Below are 25,970 nucleotides of genomic sequence, written 5' to 3'. Positions count from 1 at the left end.
GACAACCCAGTTTACTTAGCAATTACAGGAAATCAGCTATCAGCACTGCTATGAAGACTATCACATGAACCACCAGAACATCAAATGACTGTACCTGATTACCAATCAATCTGCACCAGTGTCTTAATTTAAAAAACTAATGACTACAGCACCAGTCCATCTAGCCTTTTCCCTCACCTCAAAACTTGTTGTTTGCTAGTCCATAGGTCAGATCAGCTTCGCTAGAAGAAGGCAGCCGAGGCGAGTCACAGTTTTATTTAACATTCATCTGCACAATTCCTTACGATAATTCAGGAGACAAACCTGTACTACAGGAGTATTTCAACTGCAAAATGCCCACCCTTGAAACAAAACTTCACAATAAACATACATTTGTGCTAAAGAATCATTTATGGCCAGACAGTCAATGCTTTATTTGGAAAATAAATATAATTCCAGCTGCAACATTTCACAGTAAGTACACCTCAATAAAATAGCACTACTTAATTACCCATGCAACATTTGTAGGACAGCTCTTCCGACAGATCAAATGACATCATTTCTTAAAACTGTATTTGGTAGTCAAGGCAGACACAATATCCTTGTAAGGAGTATCCGAGTCAGATTTGGTCCTTGGTATGCAACACAGTCGACGAAAGGTCGGAGAACGCAGCAACAGGTTGTGCGAAAGTCCCAAGAAGCTCGAGGACAGCCAGTACAACGCCATGGACTGCAACGAGACAAGTAGTGAAGTCAGCCTCCCTAGGTGAAATGAAAACACTGCAATTTTAGGCAGCTCTTCACAAACCACAACCACTGCTTACTCCCAATTATCAAGAAAAATAACTCACCTAAAACCACTCCTCTCAATAACAATAATGGCTTCCATTTCGAATGTATTTTTCACTCTTTCTCAACTCTTCTAGGAAAGAGTCATCTACACTTAAGTCTGACAACAGTTTATACATAAAATTCCTATTAAACTTGCTTAAACGTCTCTATTTCAGACTATAAGTTGATCAGCCAAACCACTAGATGCTTTATTGTGCTAACCAGTGCAAAAATATTCAGAAGTAGAACACCTGGTAAAAATGAGAAGTGTTTTAAGAAGATTGTGGAAAATTTCCTAATCTAAAAACTACAGTTTTCCCCTTACAGCAAGCAAACACTTAGCAAACCTTTGTCTATATGTCCTTATATAAAATCTACCTCTCATTTTTGACATCACAAAAAGGATGCTAACCCTCTCTGAATGTCCTTCTAAATCCTAGTTTGTGAAAATGATGTTTAGAAACAGTAAGTTTGGAGACTCTTCCCTCTTGAACAAAAATATTCCAAACGTGTCAAGAATTTAAACGTATACAGAAACAAAACATCTTATGTTTTTGGGCATGCTGTATTAGAGAGTGCGGTCTACTAAATACACGAAGCATTTCGGCTGCTCTTTACGCCCTAGGAACATACTGGAGTCATGGGATGCACCATTCAGCCTCTGTACTTACAGAGGGGACTGTTGCAGCAACTGGGATCATTACTACCGACACCACTCGAAAGAAATTCGTAGCAAGCTTCTGGAACTTGGAAACTTCCTTTTTTTGTGAAGCAAAGATCTGAAAGGGGAGAAACCCACAGTTATAAACAAATTCTTTTTGAGGCAACAGTGGGGGTTCCTGTAACCCAGCACACTTGTTCGTGTAGGACTTTCCTTTTATATTCTCCATTTTAATCAACATACTACTGCAATCTTTTGTGTAACTTGCTTGATGTTTTACATGTTCAGTCCTTTGTAGGAAATACCGTACCAACCTAGCAGAGTAGCTAACAATGATTGCACGGTAACGCAACTTTTGCACATCCATCAGTTTCAACGCCTCAGCCTGAAGCACAGCCAGCTAAGGAAAGGTTGCCAACAGGAAACAGGCCAAACGCGGCTGATAGGTAGCTGAACAAAAGCAGAATTGGGTCTACAGTCACACACTTTTCTTCTCTAAGACAGTCTATGTCAGACATGACATAGAAGAAAATGCAGTAAGAAAAATCCAAAGGGTTAGAGCTTGATGAGGACACCTAACAGAAAAATGGAAGAAAAAAATTTTCATTAAATTACCCCCCAAAATGGGAAATGAAGACTTCTTTTTCCTTTTTTCTTTTGAATAATCTCCCCAACAATCTTAAAAAGGTCTGGATTTTTTCATTTTACTAAGAACACATAGTATTGTTCATTTTGACCACAAGGCTGTGACAAATAACTGGGGGGGTGGGTAGAACAAACCAAACAACCCCACATGTGCTTTTGGATCCTTAACACACAGAAAGCTCATCTGAACGTCATTCTAAGAGAAACATCACAACCAAGACTAAATTTTACTGAGGCTCAAGTAAAGCCAATAAAGTGTCTGAGACATATTGCATCAGAATTTGTCATCTATAAACAAGATGTCCACACATACAAACACACAGAACAATTAAGTTATTTTTCAATTCTGCCCAATGCATTTAAAGCAGTGACAATCTGAAACTACCCTTATGTTACCATGTTTTACAACTCGGTAATACTGTCTTACAATTCTATAAAAAAAATTACCCTTTTGCAATCATCCTATTCATTCCACCAACGTACCTCCACTATCAGGAAATTCACAAGCCCAAGTGAAACTGGCAAAATCCAGGTAGAATCTGGCGCCGTGAGGTCTGTAAACCACAATGCTCCGCCTGATGAAAACTGTTCTTGAACTACATGAATAGTTTAAAGAAAACATGGATTAGTCAGAACCATCAATGTACTACAATCAATCAGCCAAGTTTCTAGGTACATTTTATCTACATGATAAATACCATTAAAGCAAAAATCTCTGGTTTAACAGGCAGTCTGCTATCAACACAAGTCAAAAATGGTGGGAGATACAAGCTGAGATCCAGCATAGCTCATGACAGCCACTGATTCAGGTAAACCTGGGATGAATACTACCTTGATCCCAACCACCTTTTTACAAACCAATGACGAAAATATGCAATGTGGTAACCTACAGTGACTACGTATTTTGTGGTTTTGAAATAATTATATTTTTCTTTATAACTACATATACATTTTTGTTTAGAACAAGCTACCAACTCTTTTCTAAAGGATCAAAGTATCAGTATTTTTATTTTAAAAAAACCCCATTCACCTTGTCTATAGTACTTCATGTGAAACTTCACATGGATGAAAAAAATAGAGATTGATAGCGAATGTGCTGTGGTATGAGTAATATTACTTGTGAAATACACTTATCTTGTGAACCAGAAAAATCCCAAGACAACTTTTTTTTTTCCTAGTAAACCTGTCTTCAGAAGACCACAAAATAAACACTCACACAGCCTAACAAAATGCTTCACATTGTTCCAAGAGCGTAGACCCTGACAGTGCTTTTAAAGAGGCATCCCACAAAGCTCACACCACTATTACAAATCATGGGAGTGCATAAGCAGTGATCAGTGATGCTCTGGATCCTGCAAATACCTGCTGGAAGAGTTCAAACCAAAGAAAAATATAACCATGGTCCAGATGCGAGTTCTTTGCTTATATGAACTGTAGTTTAATCTACTACAACGCGTACAATGTACCTAATCAAAGTCTTTGAAATTTGTATTTATTTTTATCTATGCTTAAACTATATTAAGTTTAAAAACTTAGTAGTGGAATAATTTTTATATCAGCTGATACATCAAGCTGAGGAGACTGTGTTCTTTAACCAACGAAGGGTCTGTAAAAACAGTAACTGAATGAAAAATGACTGTTAAAAGAGCGTGTCTGTTCAGATTAATCACCTTCCGAGCCTATGGCACCAACACTGCAGTTGCGCAAAGCGACGGACACGCAAACCCACATTGGAATCTGTACCCACACCAGTAAAGTGGCTTTGAAGGGATGGCAGTTGTCTCGAATGTACAGCTCTGTAATAATCCTCCGTAGGTTCTTCTTAAAGTGGAACCTTTTAGAAAGAAAAAAAAAGTCATCTCTCAATACCTGTTACAGAGAAACTTCTCAAATTCTGAAATAACAATTCTACAGGCTGTGCCTGTCAAATTGGCTTCTTTAGGTGCAATTCTGGAAAACCTGAAAGTCTTTCCTCTTCAAACATGCCTCTCTCCTTTGCCAACACCCTTCCCTTACAACTTTTAGCCCTGTTACTATAAGCAGCTTTTCACAACAAAATTCCCCCTTGTCACTGGCATCTACCAGTAACTTGTCTGCTATTGTATTTCATGGTGCTTTTTGTCTGAACTAGAGTATAACCTTCTCAATACAGAGGCAATCAGCCCATTACATTACCTTCAGTATCCCAGCTCAAACACACTGCTACTGCACCGCATGCAGTACTACACTAACAAATGAACGGGACCACAACCATTCAAGCCTCAAGTTCCAGCAAGATTTAGATACCATACTAGCTAAAGTAAAATTTAGCCACAAGTAAAGACAACAAAAAAAGTCCTGGATTTAGCCCTGTAATCATAAACCTATCACAAGTTCAGAGCTTTAAAATGGATATATTCTGAAGGGTACTATAACAAACACAAATAAATCATAGAAGTGGTACGAAAATCTAAGCTTTGGGCAACAGCAGAATCTTTCTGTAAGACCGTTGCTTGTAGGACTTTCCCTCCCACTACCCCTCAGTCTGGAATTGATTTATAAGGTACATACAATTGTCATCCTACCTGGCCACCTTTTCAGACCAATGCAGTTGCTTTCCACGAACAGAAACTTCATAGCGAAGACGCTCAGCTAGTTTTTTAATCTCAGGCTGCAAATTTTCCAACTAGCTAAAGAAAAGGAAAAATGCTTATACACAGTTATATGTAACAACCACTTCCTCTCGCCACCTGACACTGGACAGCCATTAAAAATGGCTGTGAAGGACAAGGCACACACCTGTAAACACCTTTTATCTTGAAACAAAATGAACATATGAAGATACTAGTGAGAAGTATTTACAGTAACAACCAAAGATACTATCTTACTACTAAATAAACAGAATCAAGATTTTATATTTTGTTCTTTGTAAGTATTTTTTTGTCTTCATTCATGAATCGCATCCAGCTACTTCACTTAACAAAAAACCCTTTAATGCCACTTCAAAAAGATTTAGAGCCCAGCAGGACACAAAATTTTGCAGTCACCGACATCACTATCTTGAGGAATGAGACCCCATTACATAAGAGTACAATACAACATTCGCTTTTGCAATCAAAAACAAAGGAAAAATGAACAATCACTACTAGGAAAACCAAACCAATAAAAAATCCCCCACCACGAACACACTGTAATAAAAGAATTAATTTATGCTGCTTCTGCAATAATGCCCATTGAGTGACAGTCACTGAAGAACCCTGTTCAAGAAACACATCTGCATTTACCAGTCTGAGCGGTGAAGCACCACCCTAAAGCCCTCCCGAGTTGGTAATGAAACAGCATAGAAAAGGAGAAACACGCTACTTAGTACCTCAGCACTGCAAAGGCTCCTTTACCCCTTCGGGCACAGCATATAGCCTATTCAGTAACTTAAACCGTTTTCCTCACTTCTGAGGAAAAATGGATATTTAGAGACTCCCAAAGGTTAATTTATTTCAAGTTTTTATTGGAGCAGCAAGAGCTTTAAGTTAACACAGAAAGTAACAGGAAGTACGCTGAAGACGCCATATGACTCTCCCACTAAAAGAACTCGATTTCCATGTAGTTACCTTTTATTTAGAATTCGTGGGTCCAATGAAGGACCAATGCAGGTTTATAGACACTGAAAAGCCTCCCATGAGCTCCACGCGACCAATCGGCAGCACAAGCAAACTCCTGCTAAAGGGGGAAACTGCGGCCATGACCACACAACCACAGCTTGTGGAAAAATACCAGCATCGCCCAAAACACGCTACCCCCACTGCTTTGTTCCAAAACACAATTCACCGGGCGCGGCTGACCCGCCGTCGCGAAGGCCCCTCACAAGCCGGCCCAGAGCCCGCTGAAAGCGCTGGCCAAGTCCCTCGGTCCCTCCCTCACACAGGGACGGGGCTCCGGGCCCGGGCTGCCCTCAGGACAGAGGACCAGCAACCCACCTTGGCCAGGAGGCGGCCCTGGTGCGCGGCCAGCGGCAAGGTGACGGCGGTGCGGAGCAGGGCGGCGCCGCCCACGATGGCGGCCCACCACGGCAGCCCCGTGGCCGCCTGCAGCGCCACCAACCCGTCCTGCGCCCCTTGCACGGGCGCCGACTGCGCCAGCCACTCGTACCAGCCGCCGAGACCGCCGCTCGCCGCCGAGACCGTTGACCGCCCGCGAGCGGCCGCCGTTAACCGCCAGCTCCGCGCGCCCGGCCGCGCCAGCCGCCACATGGCTAACGGCGTACGCCAGCGGCGCGTGACGCCCCCCACCACCCTGCGCATGCGCCGGCGGGGGAGTGCGGCCTCCCGCCGCGGCGGCGGCCATGTTGAATGAGGGCAGGAGCGCGGGCAGGAATGCGGCATGCGAGTGGCAACGAGCCATTGCCATAGAGCCAGCATCCACGTGCGGCTCGGGGAGTGCGGAAACGCCTGCCCCCACAGCTGCAGCGCCCGATTGGATTGCTCCACCAGGTGCACTGCTTCAGCCTCAAGAGACACTTCCTTTTTCCTCAATAAAGATGACATAGCAGGTCCCCAACGACTATGGTCCTCTTTTTATTTGACCAATACAAAGTATGACAGTTTAAGTACCAAAAAAAAAAAAATCTGGGAGAAAAAAAAATTATTCCTCTATTACTTTCAAAACCACCCAGGATGTCACTGAACAAACCAGATGCCCCCAAGGCAGCATCTAGCCTAGATGCCCCAGCCACAGCTTCATTTTTCAAGGCAACAAAACCAAGGTAAGAACCCACACTCTCCAAAACTCTGTTCTTTTGACCCAAGGCATTCAGGGTTGTAATAAATACTGAGCAGTATCTGTCAGTAGGATTATTTCAGAATAAGAACACAAATAATCCTGATGAGCACTTGAAGCCTGAAGCAAAAAATTCTAGAAGAGGGCTAAAGGTCATACAGAAGATGCTGATCAGCACATGAAGGTGCTGAAATTGAATTTCAATCGTTTTTGTCAGCAGCTCAGTAGTTTGGTGTCCATTACGTTGGTAAAGAAACCATCCACACCATCCATCAGTTCTTTACACAAGGTTATTTCAGGTGATCAAACAGCAAAAAAAGGAGCTTGCTTTTATGCAGAGCATGAGCTAAGGGCATGTGTATGAACATCGGTATGCAAAACCCCTTCTGGACACCACAGAAATACCACAATATTTAAAAGGCAGATTTCTTTGGGCTTTCAAAGGAGCACCATAATAAATACAAAACAGCACTTCAATTCCAGCCCTAACAGCAGCCCATTGAACTCATCTGGGTTATTTCTTCGCCAGGTTGTAACTCCCAGACTAGTAACTTATAACAGAAGGGGTGACTCCAAGTGACACAGCATGGAAAAAACAAGCTTACTTTCAGCTTTCCTCCATGCAGACTAACTAGCAAGAAATCACACTGGCCCTCGCTTGTCCTGTGCAAAAATACATTTGACTTGAGTATCTACTTTAAACCATACAAACTGTATGATGTGTCACTGCTGAGTCGTGCCTCACAGGACCCTGGAGACTTCACCTCCGTATAATACTGTTGGCTCCAACCAACTCTAAATGAAGAAGGTGAAAGCTCCTGACGATAAGGAAATTCTCACTTGGACCTTCCCAAATAAATCTTCATGGGCAGTGACCCACTTTGGACCAAGATATCATTTCCTAGAACAAAGCCACTTGTCCTGAAATAAGCCTTCCTTTGGAGCTGGTTTTCATCAGTGAAGCTCTGCTAAAACTGCAAGTGAAGAGTCTCATTCTTGACTTAACACACACCACAGATGTATGGTCTGAAATGACTTGTATAGGTCAAGGAAGGAGCCATAGGAACAGAAGCTCTGGGAGTACTCGAGGAACAGAACAGACCTTGCTGCACCAACCCAACTGTAAGAATTATTTTTAATAGATGCTGCAGCGTGATACATTTACCCCGTTTACCGGGCAAGTAGAGGAGTTCAGTGTGGAGGCGACTCAGAATGTGCCAAAAGGCTGTTTTCTCAGACGCTTTTTGATGAAACACCTTCCACAGAAGGAAAATGGAAACTCTTAGTATCTGGTTACATCTGATGTATGCCTTCTCAAAAAAATCCAACACACATTTTGAAAAAGCCCTCTGATAATGCCCAGGTTTTTTATAATGTACTTAAATTACACAAGTAGAAAAGTTATGCTTATTAATAGTTTAATGTATGAAGGAAACATCCAGATTTCTGAATATGAAGGTACATATCTCACATTAATTTAAGTCTACATAAAGTAGAGCCTCTATACTGACATATTGAAATTTACTTTCTGCTTAGCCATTTGTTATGTAAACAATTGTACATTTATTTGCCATTCTAAAACTTCAGGATCAAGTTTACATAATTTTGCTAAATTTCTGTGTTTGCTCAGAAGCAGTTTACAGTACTAAAACCAACCAGCCAAAGAACAGCTTCAACAGAAAGTTATGTCAAAAAAAAAAAAAAGGAAAGAAAAGAATAAAGGCTAACTAAGTTGAAACGTATGATGGTGGGGAATGGGCGGTCACAATGTTCACAGAAAAAGGTCAGTTAGTAAGTTCTTCTGCAAAAAGCCTACACACTTCAGTCAAGCACATCAGTAGAATGATCTGGGAGCACATAAACTGTTTCTGCCATTTGTGTTTTCCTCTGCAAAAAAAGGAATCTCAAGGCTAGCAAGTTGATCCCACTCAGCCAAGCTGGTTCATATGCACACTGTTCATGTGAGGTGTCCAAGTTCCAGTCCACACCTGAAAGAGAAAGTTTCATTTAACACCATGCTTCAGGGCTACTCGAAACAGTTCAGAAGTTGAAATTACACAACAGTGCTTACACTGCACCCAAGTAAAGCTCAACATCAGACAACATGGCAATCCATCCTCAAACTACACTGGGTCCCCTCCAGCACTTGTTTTACTGCGCTGTAATTCAGGTGAGAAAAAGAGGGAAATGGCGTTTTAATCTTTCTGCCTGTACTTTTTCCACCTTGGCTAAAGGGTCGATCTTCCTCTACCTTTCTACTTAGTGAAAAAAAAGTATTTTCACCCAGTCTGATTACCTTCCTTCATAGCGAAATCAAAGAGAGAAATCAATGCTATTTATGCCCACTATAACGACACTGATGTAATATATATTCTACTGTTCTGCGAGAAAAATGTATCCCTTTAGACCCAGGGAAATAAGTACTCCCTCTAAACATGCCAGGCCCGCTGTCAAGGAGAATTAACAGGACTCTGTATGTGTGCAAGGACAGTGCCTGAAGACCTCCAGCTTTCAGAGCAAGAGACTGTCTTTTCTCTTTACCTCAGGAAGTTCAGACAATCAAGAACTTGATTTCTGGCACCTTGAATTATTTTCCCCCAACACATACGAATACCTCCAGCTCTGGGGAAACCCAAGTATAACAAAGTAAAGCCTTCTTAAGGGGACAAAGTTTTCCCACTAAACCAGAAGTTGCCTCACAATGGTCATGAGCCACTTCAGAGCGATACATGAACTGTGGCCAAACAGCAGACCGCCTCTTCTTCTGCACACCTACGGTCTGCCAGAGCTGGGAGATGCTGTTTGCAGCCTGGATGATTCCCAAGCAAATTAAATCCAGAAATACCTTTATTTAATAACAGTATAACTGAGTTCACTGCATAATTAAAAATAAACACAGGATATAACAAGAGCTACCGATGATCCATTATCATATTAGTTGCTGGCTGAGTACAAACAAGAGGTTTAGGGGAGCATAATCCCTATATCTAAACCATATTTAGTGAACAAGCCTGTAACCCAGGCAAGATCAGACCAGCAGACAGAAGAGCTACTACCTCACTTCCTACACAAACTCCTAACACAGTGAAGACATCATGCCTTCCACAGCCCAGCAACCACTCTCTAGACCTAACGCTGTTTTCCCGCTTTTGGGAAAGGAAAAGCTTACGTAACAGGAGATAAACGGCTTTTCTCACAAAAGCAAATTGGCTGTGTTTTCCCAAATGCAGAACTGCACAGACAGAAATCATCATCATTTTGAGTAAAATATACAGTGTAGAACTATCTTTTCTATCCAGACTTGCCTATAACACATCACCAAAAGAACTGATCTACAGTAATTAACCAGGTGTCTACTCTGATTAAATAGGTGGCTTCTTTAAGTTCAGCTAGAAGCAAGCTTCCCAACTCTCAAGCACAAATACTTTTACAGAAGTAACAGCAGCACACTCATTTGAACTGTGTTAACTTAGTGATGCTGATTTTTTCTCAGGACAACTTACACTTATTTCTGGAGAGATGACTAATGTTTAGGAGTTGTTAGCAAGCACATACAGCACTCAGTGCTGTAGTGAGTAGGGGGCTGTATCAGCTCCTTAGAGACATGAGAAAAAAAGATACAGTACACTTTTTCCATACTTTAACAGCGAGAATCTTATGTTCACCACAGTTTAAGTTAAAACAAGATGGCAAATGTAAAAATTGAAAAATTACCGTCTGAGGCCCATTATTTTCTGTGGAATTTGAAACCATCTTTATCAGCGAGTTCCAAGATGGGTCAGCAGCATGAGGCCCATTAAATATAGGGCCTCCAGTACCATCTGTGATGGGGGCTACAGGAGGAATCATTGCATTCCCATACACAGAAAAAGGCATACCCTTCAGAGGAAGAAAAAGCAAGGATCAGTATGTATTCATAAACACTGCTACTACTGCACATACAGAATGACAACAGGGGTTTCGTGTTAAAGAAATTCTCCATCTTAAAGCAGTAATGAAATGCCTGAATTTAAGAAAAACCTTTCTATGCTTGTATTTATTACATCATGGACAAGATATTTTTTATTACATCTAAGCTTCTGCAATACTGTGGGGACTAGTTAAGCATTTTAACTTATGCATGCTCAACCACACAGTGAATGATACCTCAGTGTTGTTCATCTGCCTCATGCACTGACAGGGAAATTGAGTGGTACCGCGTGTATTGAGTCCAAGAAGGTCATTACCCCAACTTTTGGGAAGTCCATGTATCCTGCAGGAACAGGCTGATGGAATGTACCGGAAGGCGTTACAATTCCCGTGCTGTCTCTCTCCATGGCTTGGTGCGAGAACACCCCTGGGTCAGACATGGGCCTGTGGATCATGTGGCTCCCCATTCCGCTGTGACACCAGTCCACTTTATCTAACACCACAGAAGACACAGCAACAGCATTATATATCACAGCTGCTAGGCATCCCTTTTGCAGCCCAAATGTTTGCACACTGTAATGTTCCTAAAAGTCGCATTTGCTCAGCTTGTAGTTCCCGTGCATTTAACTACATGCATTAAAACCTAAGTGCCTGTGGGACGAAGAGCATCAGAAATGGCACCTCCATGCAGAATTACTCCATGGCAGGAATCCTGAGCCAGTGCAAGGAATTTTGAACAGTTATATGCAACCAAAGCATCACCTCTGCAGTTTTCCTTCATTTGAAAGGGAAAGCTGACATTTGTGCTAACTCTTCCTCCTCTAAAAACCTATATTCCTTGCTGTGAAAGGGGTAGGTATGCTATGAAGACTATTTGCTCCACTTCATTACCATTCTTTCATGAATTATTTAATGAAGTAAGAGACAGAGAAGCACTTTTGAAAAGCAAAACCAGAAAATGACCAGCTGGAGATGTGTGCTCTTGTTCTAAATTACATGAATTCATTAGAGGCAGCCTGGTATTGTTACTACAGTTCAAATCTCAGACATCCAGAAAGCCAATTTTTCAAAATAAAACATAAGGAAATTACATTTGGAGGGGCGGAAAAAGAATACAGAAACATTTCTGAAGCCATCCTAATATTCAAAAAGAGAAAAACATATCCCTTTCTGAACTGAAAATCAAAATGTTGAAGTAATTGAACAAAGTAGAAAGGAAGCAGCATTCCAAAAGCTAAGACAGACATAAAGGGCAAGTTTTGCACCCAGATAATGCAAATAAAAGTATTTAATTTCTAAAGCCTTAAGGATGAATAGCCTCTCACTATATAGATGGGGAGAAGACCACTAGTGAAGTGAAAAGAGGTTTGGATACAGCCTAACTATTTTGTATTTGGGGAAAAAACCCCAGGATGGTATACTCATTGCATGCAAAGCATGTGCACAGTCAGTCTATTAAAACCTTAAGCTGTTTGGACCCCTCAGTCAAGCAGTGGAACAGGTTGTTCAGGGAGGCTGAGCAGTTTTCATCTTTGGAGGTTTTCAAGATCAGACTGGATAAAGTCATGAGCAACTCAGTCTGACCCCCTTTTGTGCAGGAGGCTGACATGACCTCCACAGCTCCCATCCAACATGGTCTCATGATTCCCTTGCCCTCATCCCAAGCAAAAAAACCACCAAACCCCAAAAATACCCAAACAAAACAAAACCAAAAACCAACAACAAGAGATGACTTGAAATAAATTCAGCAGTCTCCTATAAACTGCATCCAAGACTCCTGAAGTGTTTGCTGAGAAAAGCTGTCCCATCAATGTCTTAAGTTTTTAATGACTTCTGAAATATTGAATTCTGTGTGAATACAGGAGAGCCAAGAGCCTGGCCTTATTAAAATGCAAGTGGCATGACTGGAAACAACAAAGAAAACTCAAATGTGGAATACCACCAGTTCATAAAAACATAAATTGCACGATGCCCAGCAGAAAAAGCTCCATCTTGGCTTGAAAATTAAAGTTAATATTTAACTGCTATTGTACAGAACAATCTGTTTATTAACAGAAAGAAACTATACCATTATCTTGAGACATCTTCATTTCCCCTCTTCCTAAATCCAGTGATCCACACTCAGTTCACCTCTGTAAACCCTGTGGGTTTATTTCCCTGTTATTTCTTGCTTCAAGTAACAAACCTTCCCAACCAGGGTGTTTCAGAACGTCAGAGGTTTTCTGAGAACTCAACTCCTATGGAAAGAGCACTCCTACATTTTGAGGCACGCACTCCTGCAAAGTCCTTCAGCTCCAAAGACAAGTTAGGAAAAGACAGTATTGTGGTCAACTGCAAGCGCAAGGACATATTAACACTACATACCTTGATTGCCACCTATACCTTCGAAGGACCAGATCCCACTATGTCCCACTGGAGCAGCTAAGTTGCTCCCGATAACAGATGGAGTAGAAGTTCCAGTTTGTCTAATACGTGCAGACCGTTCAGTCCCAATTGGAACAGGAACTTTTCTGTCCTGAGAAACATTACTGGGTTTTTCTGATCCCAAGGACACTGCTGAAGGGGTGGGAGATGGTGCTCTTACTCCCGAAGACACCGACTGAGCAGGAGATTCTGCAAGAAGAGTAATGAGAGCCATCAGTAATGGCAGCCAGATCCTCTCAGGTCACCACAAACCTATCCTTTAATGTCAAGCCATACATCAAGCAAGTGAAAACGGGTAGTTTGTTAATGCCAGATTCATACAGCAAACACTTCAGGGTAATTTTAGCGGGTTTACTTTCAGATCAGAGACACATTCACCATCTATTTAGTCTCTTACATAAAATGATTATCATGCCCTGTCAGCTCAGCTACTGGACATACACCACAACTGACTACAACAGACGGTTCAAAATCTTAACTGAGCATTACTGTGTATCAGCAATAGAGGATTTGCGGATTATATCCAAAAGCATAGCTGAAATAAACCCATGTTGTTGTTGGGCTGGTTTGGGTTTGTTTCTTCTTGGTTTTGCCTTTTTTTTTTTTTTTTAAATCCTGATTTGTTCTCTGTGGAGTTTTTTTTGTGGGTTTTCTTTGTCATTATTTTTGCCAGTATAACAGACTAACTTGTTCCCTGAATAAGCCAGAATTCAACAGTTTGTTTTCTGTCCAAAAAAACCCCCGCTGCATAGCCAAAACTGCAGGGGCCAAACACGGAGGAAGGTACCAGAACTTGCCACAAGTGTTTTCTCCTGGAATACATTACACAGTTCTGTTTTAAGAACATCAGAAAAATGAAGCCATCGCCACTGTCAAGCTAGCTTTAGTAAAACATCGTTACAAGGTTTACGAAACTCACACTTGGAATATTACCTTCACAAACCAAAAAACCAACCTTTTCTTTGCAAAATGACTGAAAGAATGTCATATACGTTAACAGGCCAAAGTTAACTGCAGCAAGAATAAGGAACTCCTCAATAGCATGACCTTAGCTGCTAAAAAAAAAAATCACACTGGAGATCAGACCTTGCACAAGAAAGTTTTATCTCACAATCTGTGATTGCATAAAGGTTTAGAAAATATCTAAAAACCTGAAGTTAAAAATGGACAAAACTAGAAAAGCCTATGTGAAACAGGCCGTGCATGAGGCCACTTTATTTGTACAATAGCTTCTCAATTAGTTTCTCACTGACTAGAACTCACCATTTGATGCTGATGAACACGGTGGCAATAAACTAAGCGGGGAAAAATGCTGTCTGTTAAAATTAGCAGCTGCAGGTGCTCCGCCAAGAGGTGTCCCAGGCGCATATATCTGACCTCCCGAAAGGTTTGAGGCAAAATTACCCAGGTGTGTAGAAGAAGGTGTTACAGAAGCATACGGTGAATCCATACTGACAATACCTATGACAGAAAGTGGCACAAGTGACTCCCAGTACTCAAAGATCTTCATGAAGAGGTCATCCATCTCATGGACATAATAAAGAAAGAAGGAAAACTTTTATCCAATCAATTGTCTATGGGCTCTGTGTGTGTTACTATTTTCCAAAGAGTACTGGGAGTCTTAAGCTTCATACTCTGCCAGTCTTGACAGTATCTAACAGTTGAGCTGCATATATAAATCAAGAACGATTCTTATTTTATCATACAGGTACCTTGAACACAAATAAATTAACGTATTATAATACACATTCTGATATAACTGAACATCAGAAAAGTAATTTGAGCATTTTCTTAACCTGTAATTTAAATTTTGTAGGTTTAGAAAGTATGATTTTGTACCAAGAACAGTGGAAATAAACTAAAGATTTGAAGACTTTCTTCATTTATTTTTTTATTTGAAAGAATGAAGTCTATATACACCATGATCACACTGAAGCATTTTTTCCCAATCCAGGGACACATTTTCACTTGCTTAAGAAAATTTTATTGGCACCAAATTAGCCAAGGTATTCAAAATACAATAATTACTACCCCTTTAATACTTTCCTCAATGAAGAAAGGGGAAAATAAAATGTTGGAATTTTAAGTTTCAAAAGCCATTAAGGAAGCTTGTTACCACCCGACTGCTGTGGCACTTGCATCCTTCTCCCACACATAAAGCATGTGACAAAAGATTTAAATTTGTGCCTGCAGCCTTCCAAAAGAGAAATTGCTGAGATAGGAGTAGGACTGTGGTTAAAGCACTGCTTTCACTCAGGAACTGACAGGCATACTCAAGTAATACACAGTGTACAAGTGTGCCCAAGTCAAAACGTTAAGAAGCATATTAAGTTGACAAAATTCAGAGAGCACCTCAAAAGCTACTCAACACCGTAATATTCACAAAATAGGAAAAAACTAGCTGTTGTATCTCTCAATTCATACACAAAGTTACATAAGCAACTCACGGGTCCTACTAAAACAGGCACAGAGCATGTGTACTTTGTGGAAGCTCACAGAACAAGTTCTTGGCCTCTGCTGGTGCAGAAGGCTAAAACATCTTGCTACAAAATTCAGCAGGTCAATGAAATTAAGCTTTTTGATCGAATTTAGTAGTTAAGAGAACACGCTTCTTACTACAATTTTTCATTAAACCAGTATTTTTGTTTCAATCATCCTAACACTGAAGATACTGCATATTTTCCTACAGCCTCAGGACAAGAAGCAAGTTACCACAAACTAGAATAGTTACTAGCTGGTGGTAGGGAAGGGAAGTGGAAACAGCGAAGTGTTTTATTATCTCAGCTATCGCAGAAGAGTAGACTGGAATAGCAAAAAGAATGCCTCTTCTAGACTTTTATCATCAGCTGCAAAACAGTTACTAGATTTGACAGGTTGCACTTAAAAGGAAGATGAACTCAACTTTGCTTACAGAAACAACAAACTTTACTACAGCACCCTTTTGTTGGAAGATTTACTATAAATGACCACAAAAGCTGAGGCACAAAGTATTACGTGTTCAAAACAAAAACATGCAGCAGTTATTATTTAAATATATTATTAAGGTATGAACACAAAGCACAGGCTTACCTGAGGGAGTTGGAGCTGGCCTCTGTAACGGTGGCCTAAAACCTGGGGCTTTGGAAGTATCAGACTGATGTAAAGGATCCGAATTTGGCAAAAATGAAGACTTTCCTGATAGCATAGATTCTGGTGTTGTCTGCGATGAAACGACGGAACCACCCCAGAAGGCATGAGCAGACGTAGGACTGTTTTCAAACAATGTACTAAAGGGCCCAAATGGTAAAGTAGCACTGAAATTGTTACCCATAGACTTGTTTGCTGGATGGGCTGAATTCTGAGAAGCACTTTGTGTACTTAAGGTAGAAGGAAGCTGCACTGAAGAAGGAACACTGTGGGGCCTTTTGATGTGATTAACGTTGAGGACTGCAACAGAAGAATTTTGCACAGGAGCTGGATTCTTATGGACACTACTGGTTCCGTGGACAGGTGGTCTGATGGCCGGGGTTTCCATCTTAGCTGCAGGCTGAGAAGACCCCATGGATGTCTGAGACATGGGATAGGTCATCGGGGCATTTGTTGGACCTGCCACAGGAGCAGATGAGCTTGTTGCTGCTAAATTTGGAGGCACAACCATTCGAGGATCGGGTGCAGGAACCTGAGGTTGCTGAAGAGGGGGTCTCGCCTCTTGCAGAGGAGCTCCTGGAGGCTGCTGATGAGCAGGGTGCACAGATGAGCTGCCGGTACCAGAACTGGGCTGCCTACTGCTGGTCGAGCTGCTCGCTTCCACTGCTGGCGGACTACCCACTTCTGGATCAGACGAAGGTGCACCTTTATTGGGAGAGGTTGCTGTGCAGTCCGAAGGACTGCTTCTGGAAACACCCGCTGGCTGCGCAGGAGGAGACGGAGATGAGGGGGAAGATGCAGGGTAGTGTTCTTTGGCAGTAGGAATTGGATACGTGGCATTCGTCGGCGCTGTGCTTGTGTTACTCGCCGTGGTTGTCACTGTGGTCGTTGTGGCGTTTGATGTCTTCACAACCGTGACAAAAAGCTGTCTTCTGACTGAAGGTGAACTTGGGCTGCCGTTTGCAGAAGAACCAGGCACAGTAGAAGCCACCGAACTTGTTGTAGCTGTTGGACTAGTTGTCAAAGAACTCGCTGAATTCACCTGAGAACCGCTGCTGTTCTGACTGTTATGGCGAGGCACCATGTGAGGTTTCGGTGAGTTGGTAGCTCTTGCAGGGCTCAACGGCCTAACAGGAAACGGACCCCATGTGGACTGAGCTGGTGGGAAAGTACCTCCAAAGTGTGTCATGGGCAACCGAGGCGGACGGATTTGCTGGAAAGTCTGAGCAGCCAGTAAAGCATGTGCAAACTGCGGAGGAGGATATGCTAATGGAAGAGAAACTTGGAAACCAGGCCGCACATTATTCACTGGGTTCTTAATGGTTTTGTGAGTGGATGCTGAAGAAATTGCAGGCACAGTGAGTGCGGAGGCAGTCTGAGATGTTGACGAAGCAGCTACAGTGGTCACTTTGATGCCCACGAGAGAACTGTTAGCAGCTGTAGTGGTGACAGGTGTCGATGACCCTATTTTGGAGTTTGCAGCCGAACTTTTCAAACGGTTCTTTGGAATAAGTTCATCAATTTCCTTATCTGGATCCTTAATCAAAGCATTAATCAACTGTGTGGCCTGTCTTGTTGATTCCGTACCACCCCTATAAAAAGGAAGGAAGGGAAAAGGGGAAGTGCATCTAAAGCATTTACACACATTATAGCGAAGTACCTCCAACACATGATCCAGCCTGTCTTCTGTCACGCTAACACCAACAGAAAAACAACTCTCGATCTGAAGACTGAGCATGTTCTTGTTGCTGACAATTTTTCAAGAAGTTCAAGTTGAAAACTAACTTCCAAAAAGCCCAAATAGTTAAAACATTTGCTTCCCTAAATACACCTACATATTTAGCCATGTCTAAACAAGTCTAAACACAGAATATTAACATATATGCTCCACCTTATCTGAAGTCTTCTTTTGTACTAATGCAATGATACCAATTGACAGTTGTTCTTAATTTCTCCACCTCATTTGTCTCCCCGGCCTCAAACAACTGACTCTCTCAAAGTGATCTTTCAAGGGACAATGACACCTAGCCTTTTCATTTTTCTATAAAGTGTTCTACAATGAAAAAATCCCCACAGGAACAAGGAAAATCAAGCAGCCTGCTTACCTTATTGTTATTATTCTATCACCAGTTTTGTCCTTCTGTTTGTCAATGTCTATGTGGGCTCCTGTGCACTCACGTATCGCATTGATATTACATCCTCCTCTGCCAATGACTCTGGAAATTACAGTTGATGGAACAGAAACCTTCTTGGATCTATACAAAAAACAAACAGTATTAACTGGGAAATGCTTCCATGGCACGAAGCAGAGGGCAGGTTGGTCAAAACAATGTTATAATTCATCATTCAACCTATGTAGCAGTAATTTTGTGAAGCCTATCCAGTCTGCTAAGAAAGAGGTCATTCAGTAACCCCAGAGAGGGCTATACTAGATAAAACATTCTGAAAAAGGACATCAGCAAGGGGAGTTAGGGGAATGTTTTGCTTACCTTCTCACAACTTCTTTCCATCCTTCTTCCCTTTTCTGACCACGTTTAGGACTAGCAATGGTTAGCTTTCCATTTGGAGAAGAAAGAGGAGAAGGACCAGATTTTGTGCAAGTAGACAAGGAATTACTTGTCACTTCACTAATAACTTCAGACAACCTTTAAAAAAAAAATAAGCGCTGTTATTATGCAATAGAACACCAACAAAAAAAAATGATATGCATTTTTCCCATTGTCCAGCTCCCCCAACACCTTTTTCTTTTAGCACAAAAGCACTACTTACATCTCAAAATATCCAAACAGTTCTCCAATTCCAAACCCACAGTAATGTTTCTTGCTTCAGAATCTACTCCTAAATTCAAGTTCACACTGCAACAACGTTTATACTTCTTATATGCACTAGAGCAAGGACACACTGCCTCATCCACTTCCTAATAACTGATTTAAGAATGCAAGCCCACGAAGACAAGGGCACAACATTCAAACATAGGGCAACCACCACTTTAAAATGGCATGCATGGTCACAGCAACTTACTTTATGGAAGATTTGCCAGTAACTGCTTTTCTCTCATCCTTTGGACAAGTGACAAGAACTGATGGTTGCTTTTTGTTGCTCTGCGTGTTAGTAACGGCTGCAGAAGAATGATTGTCACTTTTGTGGCTGCTGTTGCTATTGCTGCTTTCATCGCTACAGCTGGAAATCCTCATATTGTCACTATCACCACTTTCACTAGTACTGCTGCTCTTAGATTCACCATTCACTTTTTCTGGTTGGCTATAGGAAATTGGGAGTTGATCATCAAATATAATCTGAACATTATCAGGGGTTACTTTGTTTTTTCTGTTTTTCCTTTTGGAGCTTGTTGTGGTGATGGTATTATTCCTCTTCCCATGGGAACCTGCTAAGGTTGTCCAAGTTGCAGATATACCTATGGTGGTTGTAGTGGTAGCACTAGGAGGCTCCATTGGGACCTCTGGATCATCTGATGGAAGAATAAAAAAACAGTACTAATTTAGCTGGATTGAGGAAACTTGCGTGGTGTTGTTTTCCAAATCACACATGTCCTATCAAATGACTCCTGATCAACTTTACAAGACTCCAAGAAACATGCAGAACCACAAACTATGCAGACATCTGTAAAGCCATGATAGATGTCACATCATAGAGCCTCTCCCCTTGCTTATAGTAACTCACAGAATTTCATTCTTTTCTTGGAACAAATACAGTAGCAATTTAACAAATGTGAAATTGAATTCCGGCGTGGAAAGGCAGACACAAGCAATTAGGGGACATAAACAAGCATATGAAACAACAGGAAAAAAAACCTGTCACATCTTTCCTTCCTTTGAGCATATCAGAGTGAGGGAACAATCACTGAAAACCATTTTTCAGTACACCACATGAAACTCATTGCCACAAGATACAGGAGAGCCAGGTTTCGATGGATAAGAGGAGAGTAATACATATTTGGAATTTCCATGTTGCCAGTTTTTTCAGTTAATCATTATTATCATTCTGTTTGTAAGATATTTTTTTTTAAAAACATGACCTGGTTTTAAGTATTGGAACCTAGAAGAAAAAGAAAGAAACAAGCCAACACCAATCCCATGGTAAAGCTAACCCATAACTCTCCCTGAAGCCATCAAACTAATCTATGGGCTTAACAGAAAAGGTAAACAAAAGGAAAGCTCAGCAGGTCATAAAAAAGCTTGTATTCAAGTTCTGACAAGAAAAGCAATGTTTAAATACTGGGAATGAAATCAAGGCTGTGTTTCAAAAGTAAGGCAAATACTTCAAATCACCTTCAGCTTTTAGCTTCTCTTTCTCCTGAGCAGCTTGAAGTTCAAAATTCTCTTTATTTTTTGCTTCTATTTCTTCTAGTTTTCGTCTTTGTTCTTCTTTTTTCTTCCTCCTTTTCTCCTTTCTTTTCTCTCTTTTGGCAGCCAAAGCCAGTCTCCTGCTTTCTTCCCTTAGCTACAAGTCAAGCACATGGAACAGTATTACAAGATGCCCCATGCATTACAAGAAATGTAAATGCTTTCTATTTCCTACGAAGCTGAACCTGCATTTTAGACCAGCATATTTACAAAATAGAAGCTAAATTCTCTACAATCCATATTTTTACGTATTTACTTCTTCCAAACAGATTGTTCACTCATCTTAACAGAAGGTTAGTGCAGAAACAGAGGACAGACACCATACAAACTTAGGTCAAGTGTTTTCCAAGACACATTTTCAGGATTCTTCGTGTAACCTTGTGTGTCTCAGCAGTACAGTCCAAACACCACCCATCTCCCTTTCAAATATTAGAACATGAAATGGTTTCCGCTAGCTTGAATATAAACCATGTGCTCATTTTACACTACTCTTGTACTTTGATTTTTCTATTAGATTTCTACTCTGGTACTATGGTTTCTAGTAACATCATTGGTATAGTTTTTTAATGTTTAAGACACAAAACAGGGTGTAGACCTAAATACACACCAATGTGACTGAAAAATGCCCATCTACCATGCACTTGACAAAAAAATTATACTTAGAAAGCCGTCTTTTGGTACAATATTATTCCAGAAGAAATTGTTGTATCAGAGTTTTTTGATCCAATTTCTCTGAACAGTAGTTAAAGTAAAGTTTCAAGATTACCTAAACAACCAGGTGCTCAGCTCTAGACACTCCAATTATGGTAATTACACATACTCCTATACTTCAATACATACTTTCACTGATCTTATAATCTTGAAGGAACGCGAAATTTAAATTTTACAAATAAATATTCACAGGTCCAAACTCTTTGAACTTGCCTTCTCCAAGTCCAGTTCCTCTAAAAGAATGCTTGCATTTTTGTTGGCTTCTGCAGCCTGTCTATCTTTGGCTTGAACAATTGATTCCATACACAGGTGGCACTTCTTCAGCATCTCCTAAAATGACAAAGTGCATCAACCCTCTGAAAAATTAACACTGCATGCATTTGAACATATGATCTCAAGCTTACACTTGTAATTCAGTAACTGTTGCATTACTTGCACAGGAGTTTTTTTAAGGGAGAACTTTGAATTCCCCTACAGTAAGCTCCTCTTCATGCCCAACCTTGCAAACTGATATTCCAGTCACAAGTGGGATATGCAATCAATAACTTATGTCTCAGTGTGCTATAAATGGTACAAAGACAGTTCATAACCTATGCCCATTATCAAGGCCAAAAAATTGTATGAAATAAAAGGCTAAGTGCAGAAATAAAACACTTTATTTCTGCTAACTGCAGAAATAAAAATATCATTGTCCTGGTTTGAGTGGCAGAGGTTTTTGGTAGCAGGGGATGGGGCTACAGCAGTGGTCCCCTGTGAGAAGCTTCTTGAAGCTCCCCTGGCTCCAAGTCAGACCTCCCTTTGCACCAGGGCCAGGCCAGTTAGCTGTGCCTCTGCAATAAGGTATTTAAGAAGGGAAACCTGGGAGGAGTCATGAGGAGAACATCTGTGCGAACATCAAGGTCAGTGGAAGAAAGGGGAAGGTGTGCTGGAGCAGAGCCCCTCTATATCCTGTGGTGAGACGTCAGGGCCGCCCCACCCCGCCAGCCATGGCGGTCTCTGGTGGAGCAGATACAGATTTGCAGCATGTGTGGTGCCCCACACTGGGACAGGTGACTGCACCCGAAAAAGGCCAGGACCCTGTAGGAAGAACATCCTGCTGTTATAGTTTGGTGCTGGGAACACTGAAACACACGGGGGTGACCCCACATGCCCATGGGAGTGACTCGTGTTGGAGTCGGTTTGTGGAGGACTATCTCCTGTGAGAGGGGTACAGTGTCACTAGTTGATGCCCAGAAAGAAGACAACTCAATTGCAGCGCAGTGGATCAGTGAAAAGGTAGAAGCATTACGACCATATTTCTGCACCAGTTGCTATTCTCGTTTCTCTTACTACAAAGTAGTTTTTGCCCTGTTCTTCTGGACTGAAGATAAACCAAATAAAACTGAAGCTACACAGGAAAGAGCAGCAGTCAGCTTAATATGCCACAAGAAACCACTTTACTGTCAATTATGTTTTTTATCTTCTTTCTAATACAAACTTTTTGTACAAGATTGTGAATCTCCATACTTAAGCTCACATATACTCTTAGCAGAAGTTTATTCTGTTACCCCCACCCCACTGCAAAAGCCATCATAAGTTCAGTGCAAACTTACCCAACAAGGAGAAATGCAGAGCAGAGTGTGGTAATGACTGGGAGAACACTTGAAAATAAGCATGGATAATAAATAACACCACCTTTACTACTGTTCTCACAGCACTAAGGCACACAAACTTACTGTGGCCACATGTTCCCATTTTTCACACTGTTTTTTCTGAAGAATTCCAATGGGACTCAACATTTGGCTGAAATCTAGTGTGCCAGGAAGCTCGAGACCATTCATAACATCAGCTCTAAAGCCGAGACACAGCACAATTCCTTCTCAAGTATTTTCTTTCTTACAATCTTACCTTATCAGTAATTGTTGCTATGTATCTCATGCATTCAGAGTCTGATGGAAACTGGTTTACTTCTTTCACTAGGTAGCGCACCACTTTTACATGACCCTGTAAAAGAAATTTCAAGGACGAGATTTTATATAAGGCCAGCTGCTTCTGGTTTGCTAAGGTACACTTTGGAGTCCAAGCACTCATTGCAAAATATTTATTTTCGATTCCTTCAAAGGATGCACTTAACACCTTTTTTTTTTCCTTCCCCCCCGCCCCCCCCCCCCGAATCTTTATCACCACCTAAACTAGTGAGGCATGTTTCTTCATATTTGTGACAGAAGAGAAAGGAAGCAATCAGAGTACCTGTTTGTCAGGTTGCACTTACTCCAGCCATACTTTCACAAACTTCTGCCTTTTACTTTCGTAGTTTATAAATGCTGGGCTCCAGCAACTTAGCAGTTGCAGGTTCCTACCGTCATTTATGATTTTTCAAGTACTGCAGCACTTGAACTACGCTCCCTTGCTTACAACAACTATCTCTTAGAGTCAAATCGAGCTAAATTGCACCTTTTTTGGCAAAAATGCTTGTCCTCTCTTACTTAAGAAACCAATCCAATTTCCACCCAGTTCTACCACATATTCCCCCTCTCTGCACAAATACACTGCAATTTCCACCTCTCAGACCCATGAGAACCAGTCTCAGTAAAGTGGCTATAAAGCCAATTTCTACCAGAATTTAACACAGGTATTACACAGGTGACACAAATACCTATTTTTGAAGATTCAATGCCAAGTATTAAAATTAGATGACATATTTTTAAGTACGTAGTTTTATCAGCTATGTTCTATTTATAACAACTGTGTAGGGATGATCAAGACAGTATTAGCTAAGACCAAAGCTGAACTTCATTCTACCTTTCGAAAGGCTGCCATAAGAGGAGTTATTTTCCTGTTATCAGCAGCATCCACATCAGCTCCAGCTTGAACTAGGAGTTGGACAACATCTAGATGCCCTCCATTTGCTGCCAGCCACAGCGGAGTATTCCCCTTCTTGTTACGCACATCAATGTGAGCTCCTCTACAAAAACAAACATGTTCAATCAAAACTCTGGACCAGGTTTTCATTTCATCTATTAATTTGGACTGGCAAACTGGACATGCTACACCAGAACAATAGGCTAAAATTCAATATGCATTTTTACATCAAAGATACATATTCACAGAGTGTTTCAGTTTCCAGAATTATTTTTTCGTTTCTTTTGATGCTGTCAAGATCTTGAACTCAGCCTCTAAACACTTTCGATACTCTAAATCATGATGTTTGTCAGCTGTCTCTGAAGCTTCTCTAATTCCTTCATTAACTCCCATCCATCAGTACACTGTATTCTTTACTAGCTTACTCGGAACAACCTATAACATTGCAAGTGCAAGCCAACCACCAGTGCTACTACTTGGAAAAGAACATATCCAAAAGCTACCCAGGAAACATAATTACACTGAATGTGCATCATGTTCAATCTTAAAAAAAAAAATCATTAATACCTATGTTTTGTGTGCATCTTCTGTTGTTTAAAGACTTAACACTACCATCTGAAATGGCTGTGTGTCATGGTTATGAGTACCACATGTAAACTTTACAAGAAATTGTTTATTTCCAACAATCATGGTTTAAACCTGGCCAGCAGCCAAACACCACACAGCCACTCACCCACCTTCCCCTGCCCTGGGGGATGAGGGAGAGAATTGGAGGGGTAAAGATAGGGAGACTTGTAGGTTGAGATAAAAACAATTTAATAATTGAAATGAAGTTAAAATTGAAATAATAATGATAATAATAGTAGTATCTACAAACGAGTGATGTACAATGTGATCGCTCACCACTTGCTGACCAACACCCAGCCTGTTCCTGGCTAGCAATCCCAGAGAAGAGAAAAATCCCAAAACTGTCATCCCAGGAGAGATGGCCAGCTTTCCGCCCAGCCCTCATCTACATACTGGACATGACATTACATGATATGGGATATTCCATTGGCCAATTTGGGTCCAGTGCTTTGGTTATGCTCCCTCCCAGCTTCTTGTGCACCTGCACACTACCAGGACATGGGAAGTTGAAGAGTCCTTGATTTCTTAGCGACAAGTAAAAACATCAGTGCATTATCAACATTCTTCTCATACCAAATCCCACACCGAATCCAAACCACAGCACTATTCTAGCTACTATGAGGGTTAATTAGCTCCATTCCAGCCGAAACTAGGACACTAACGTCCATGATTCAGTGAGACAGGAAAAACTGCATTAGTCCCTTTGGGCAAAAGCAAGAACCACAGAGAGCTTCGTTTTACTGCTTTTGATAAATAAAAATACATAGTAATGGTTGACAGACATTGTAGTGTACAATGGGAAATATTATTGTACATTAGGAAAGATCAGTCTAAGTAAGGTCATATTCAAGGTGTTTTTCTTCAAGCAGCACACTTCCAATACAGTACCTGCTAATGAGAAGCTCACAGAATTTGTAGTGCCCTTTGTCTGCTGCAATGGTTAAAGCTGTATCTCTCGAGGAAGGTACTGGAGGAGCATTTACATCTGCACCTTTGTCCAGCAGAACTCTGCCCACTTCTGCATACCCACCAGAAGCTGCTTCCATTAACGGTGTCAGACCAGTCTAAGACAAACAAGCAGGAAAAATAAGCAATTAGTT

General features: G+C 41.1%; 2 protein-coding genes across 11 annotated transcripts in view; both read right to left on the bottom strand.

Annotated features, from left to right (window-relative positions):
- Positions 1–240: 240 nt before the first annotated feature.
- Positions 241–6,374, bottom strand: COX18 (cytochrome c oxidase assembly factor COX18). 2 transcript variants are annotated; one of them, XM_074823376.1, is made up of 6 exons: positions 6,070–6,374; positions 4,681–4,781; positions 3,787–3,950; positions 2,600–2,712; positions 1,482–1,589; positions 241–709 (listed from the first exon to the last, which is right to left on the bottom strand). In XM_074823376.1, the coding sequence occupies exons 1-6, from the start codon at positions 6,340–6,342 to the stop codon at positions 536–538; spliced, it is 933 nt and encodes a 310-aa protein (XP_074679477.1). In that variant the 5' UTR covers positions 6,343–6,374; the 3' UTR covers positions 241–535. The 2 variants fall into 2 exon arrangements, 1 of the variants encoding a protein (XP_074679477.1); XR_012623170.1 differs by lacking the exon at positions 241–709 and adding an exon at positions 1,786–2,046.
- Positions 6,375–8,269: 1,895 nt separating this feature from the next.
- The window catches only part of ANKRD17 (ankyrin repeat domain 17), a 96,749-nt gene continuing 79,048 nt past the window's right edge, over positions 8,270–25,970 (bottom strand). For 7 of the 9 annotated variants that reach the window (XM_074823366.1, XM_074823367.1, XM_074823368.1 and 4 more), the window contains 14 exons: positions 25,759–25,934; positions 24,184–24,346; positions 23,290–23,385; positions 21,616–21,732; positions 20,617–20,788; positions 19,349–19,796; positions 18,817–18,972; positions 18,433–18,582; positions 16,271–17,919; positions 14,465–14,662; positions 13,142–13,390; positions 11,095–11,270; positions 10,583–10,747; positions 8,270–8,856 (listed from right to left, as the gene is read on the bottom strand). In XM_074823366.1, coding sequence (XP_074679467.1) covers positions 8,797–8,856; positions 10,583–10,747; positions 11,095–11,270; positions 13,142–13,390; positions 14,465–14,662; positions 16,271–17,919; positions 18,433–18,582; positions 18,817–18,972; positions 19,349–19,796; positions 20,617–20,788; positions 21,616–21,732; positions 23,290–23,385; positions 24,184–24,346; positions 25,759–25,934 — 3,975 coding nt within the window. In that variant the 3' untranslated portion in view covers positions 8,270–8,796. Of the gene's footprint in view, positions 8,857–10,582; positions 10,748–11,094; positions 11,271–13,141; positions 13,391–14,156; positions 14,257–14,464; positions 14,663–16,270; positions 17,920–18,432; positions 18,583–18,816; positions 18,973–19,348; positions 19,797–20,616; positions 20,789–21,615; positions 21,733–23,289; positions 23,386–24,183; positions 24,347–25,758; positions 25,935–25,970 lie in introns of those variants that run through there. The other 2 variants (XM_074823374.1, XM_074823375.1) reach the window with 2 other exon arrangements.

This window comes from Strix aluco, chromosome 4 (assembly GCF_031877795.1).
Source record: "Strix aluco isolate bStrAlu1 chromosome 4, bStrAlu1.hap1, whole genome shotgun sequence".
NCBI lineage: Eukaryota > Metazoa > Chordata > Aves > Strigiformes > Strigidae > Strix > Strix aluco.
This window is presented reverse-complemented; position numbering and strand designations above follow the sequence as displayed.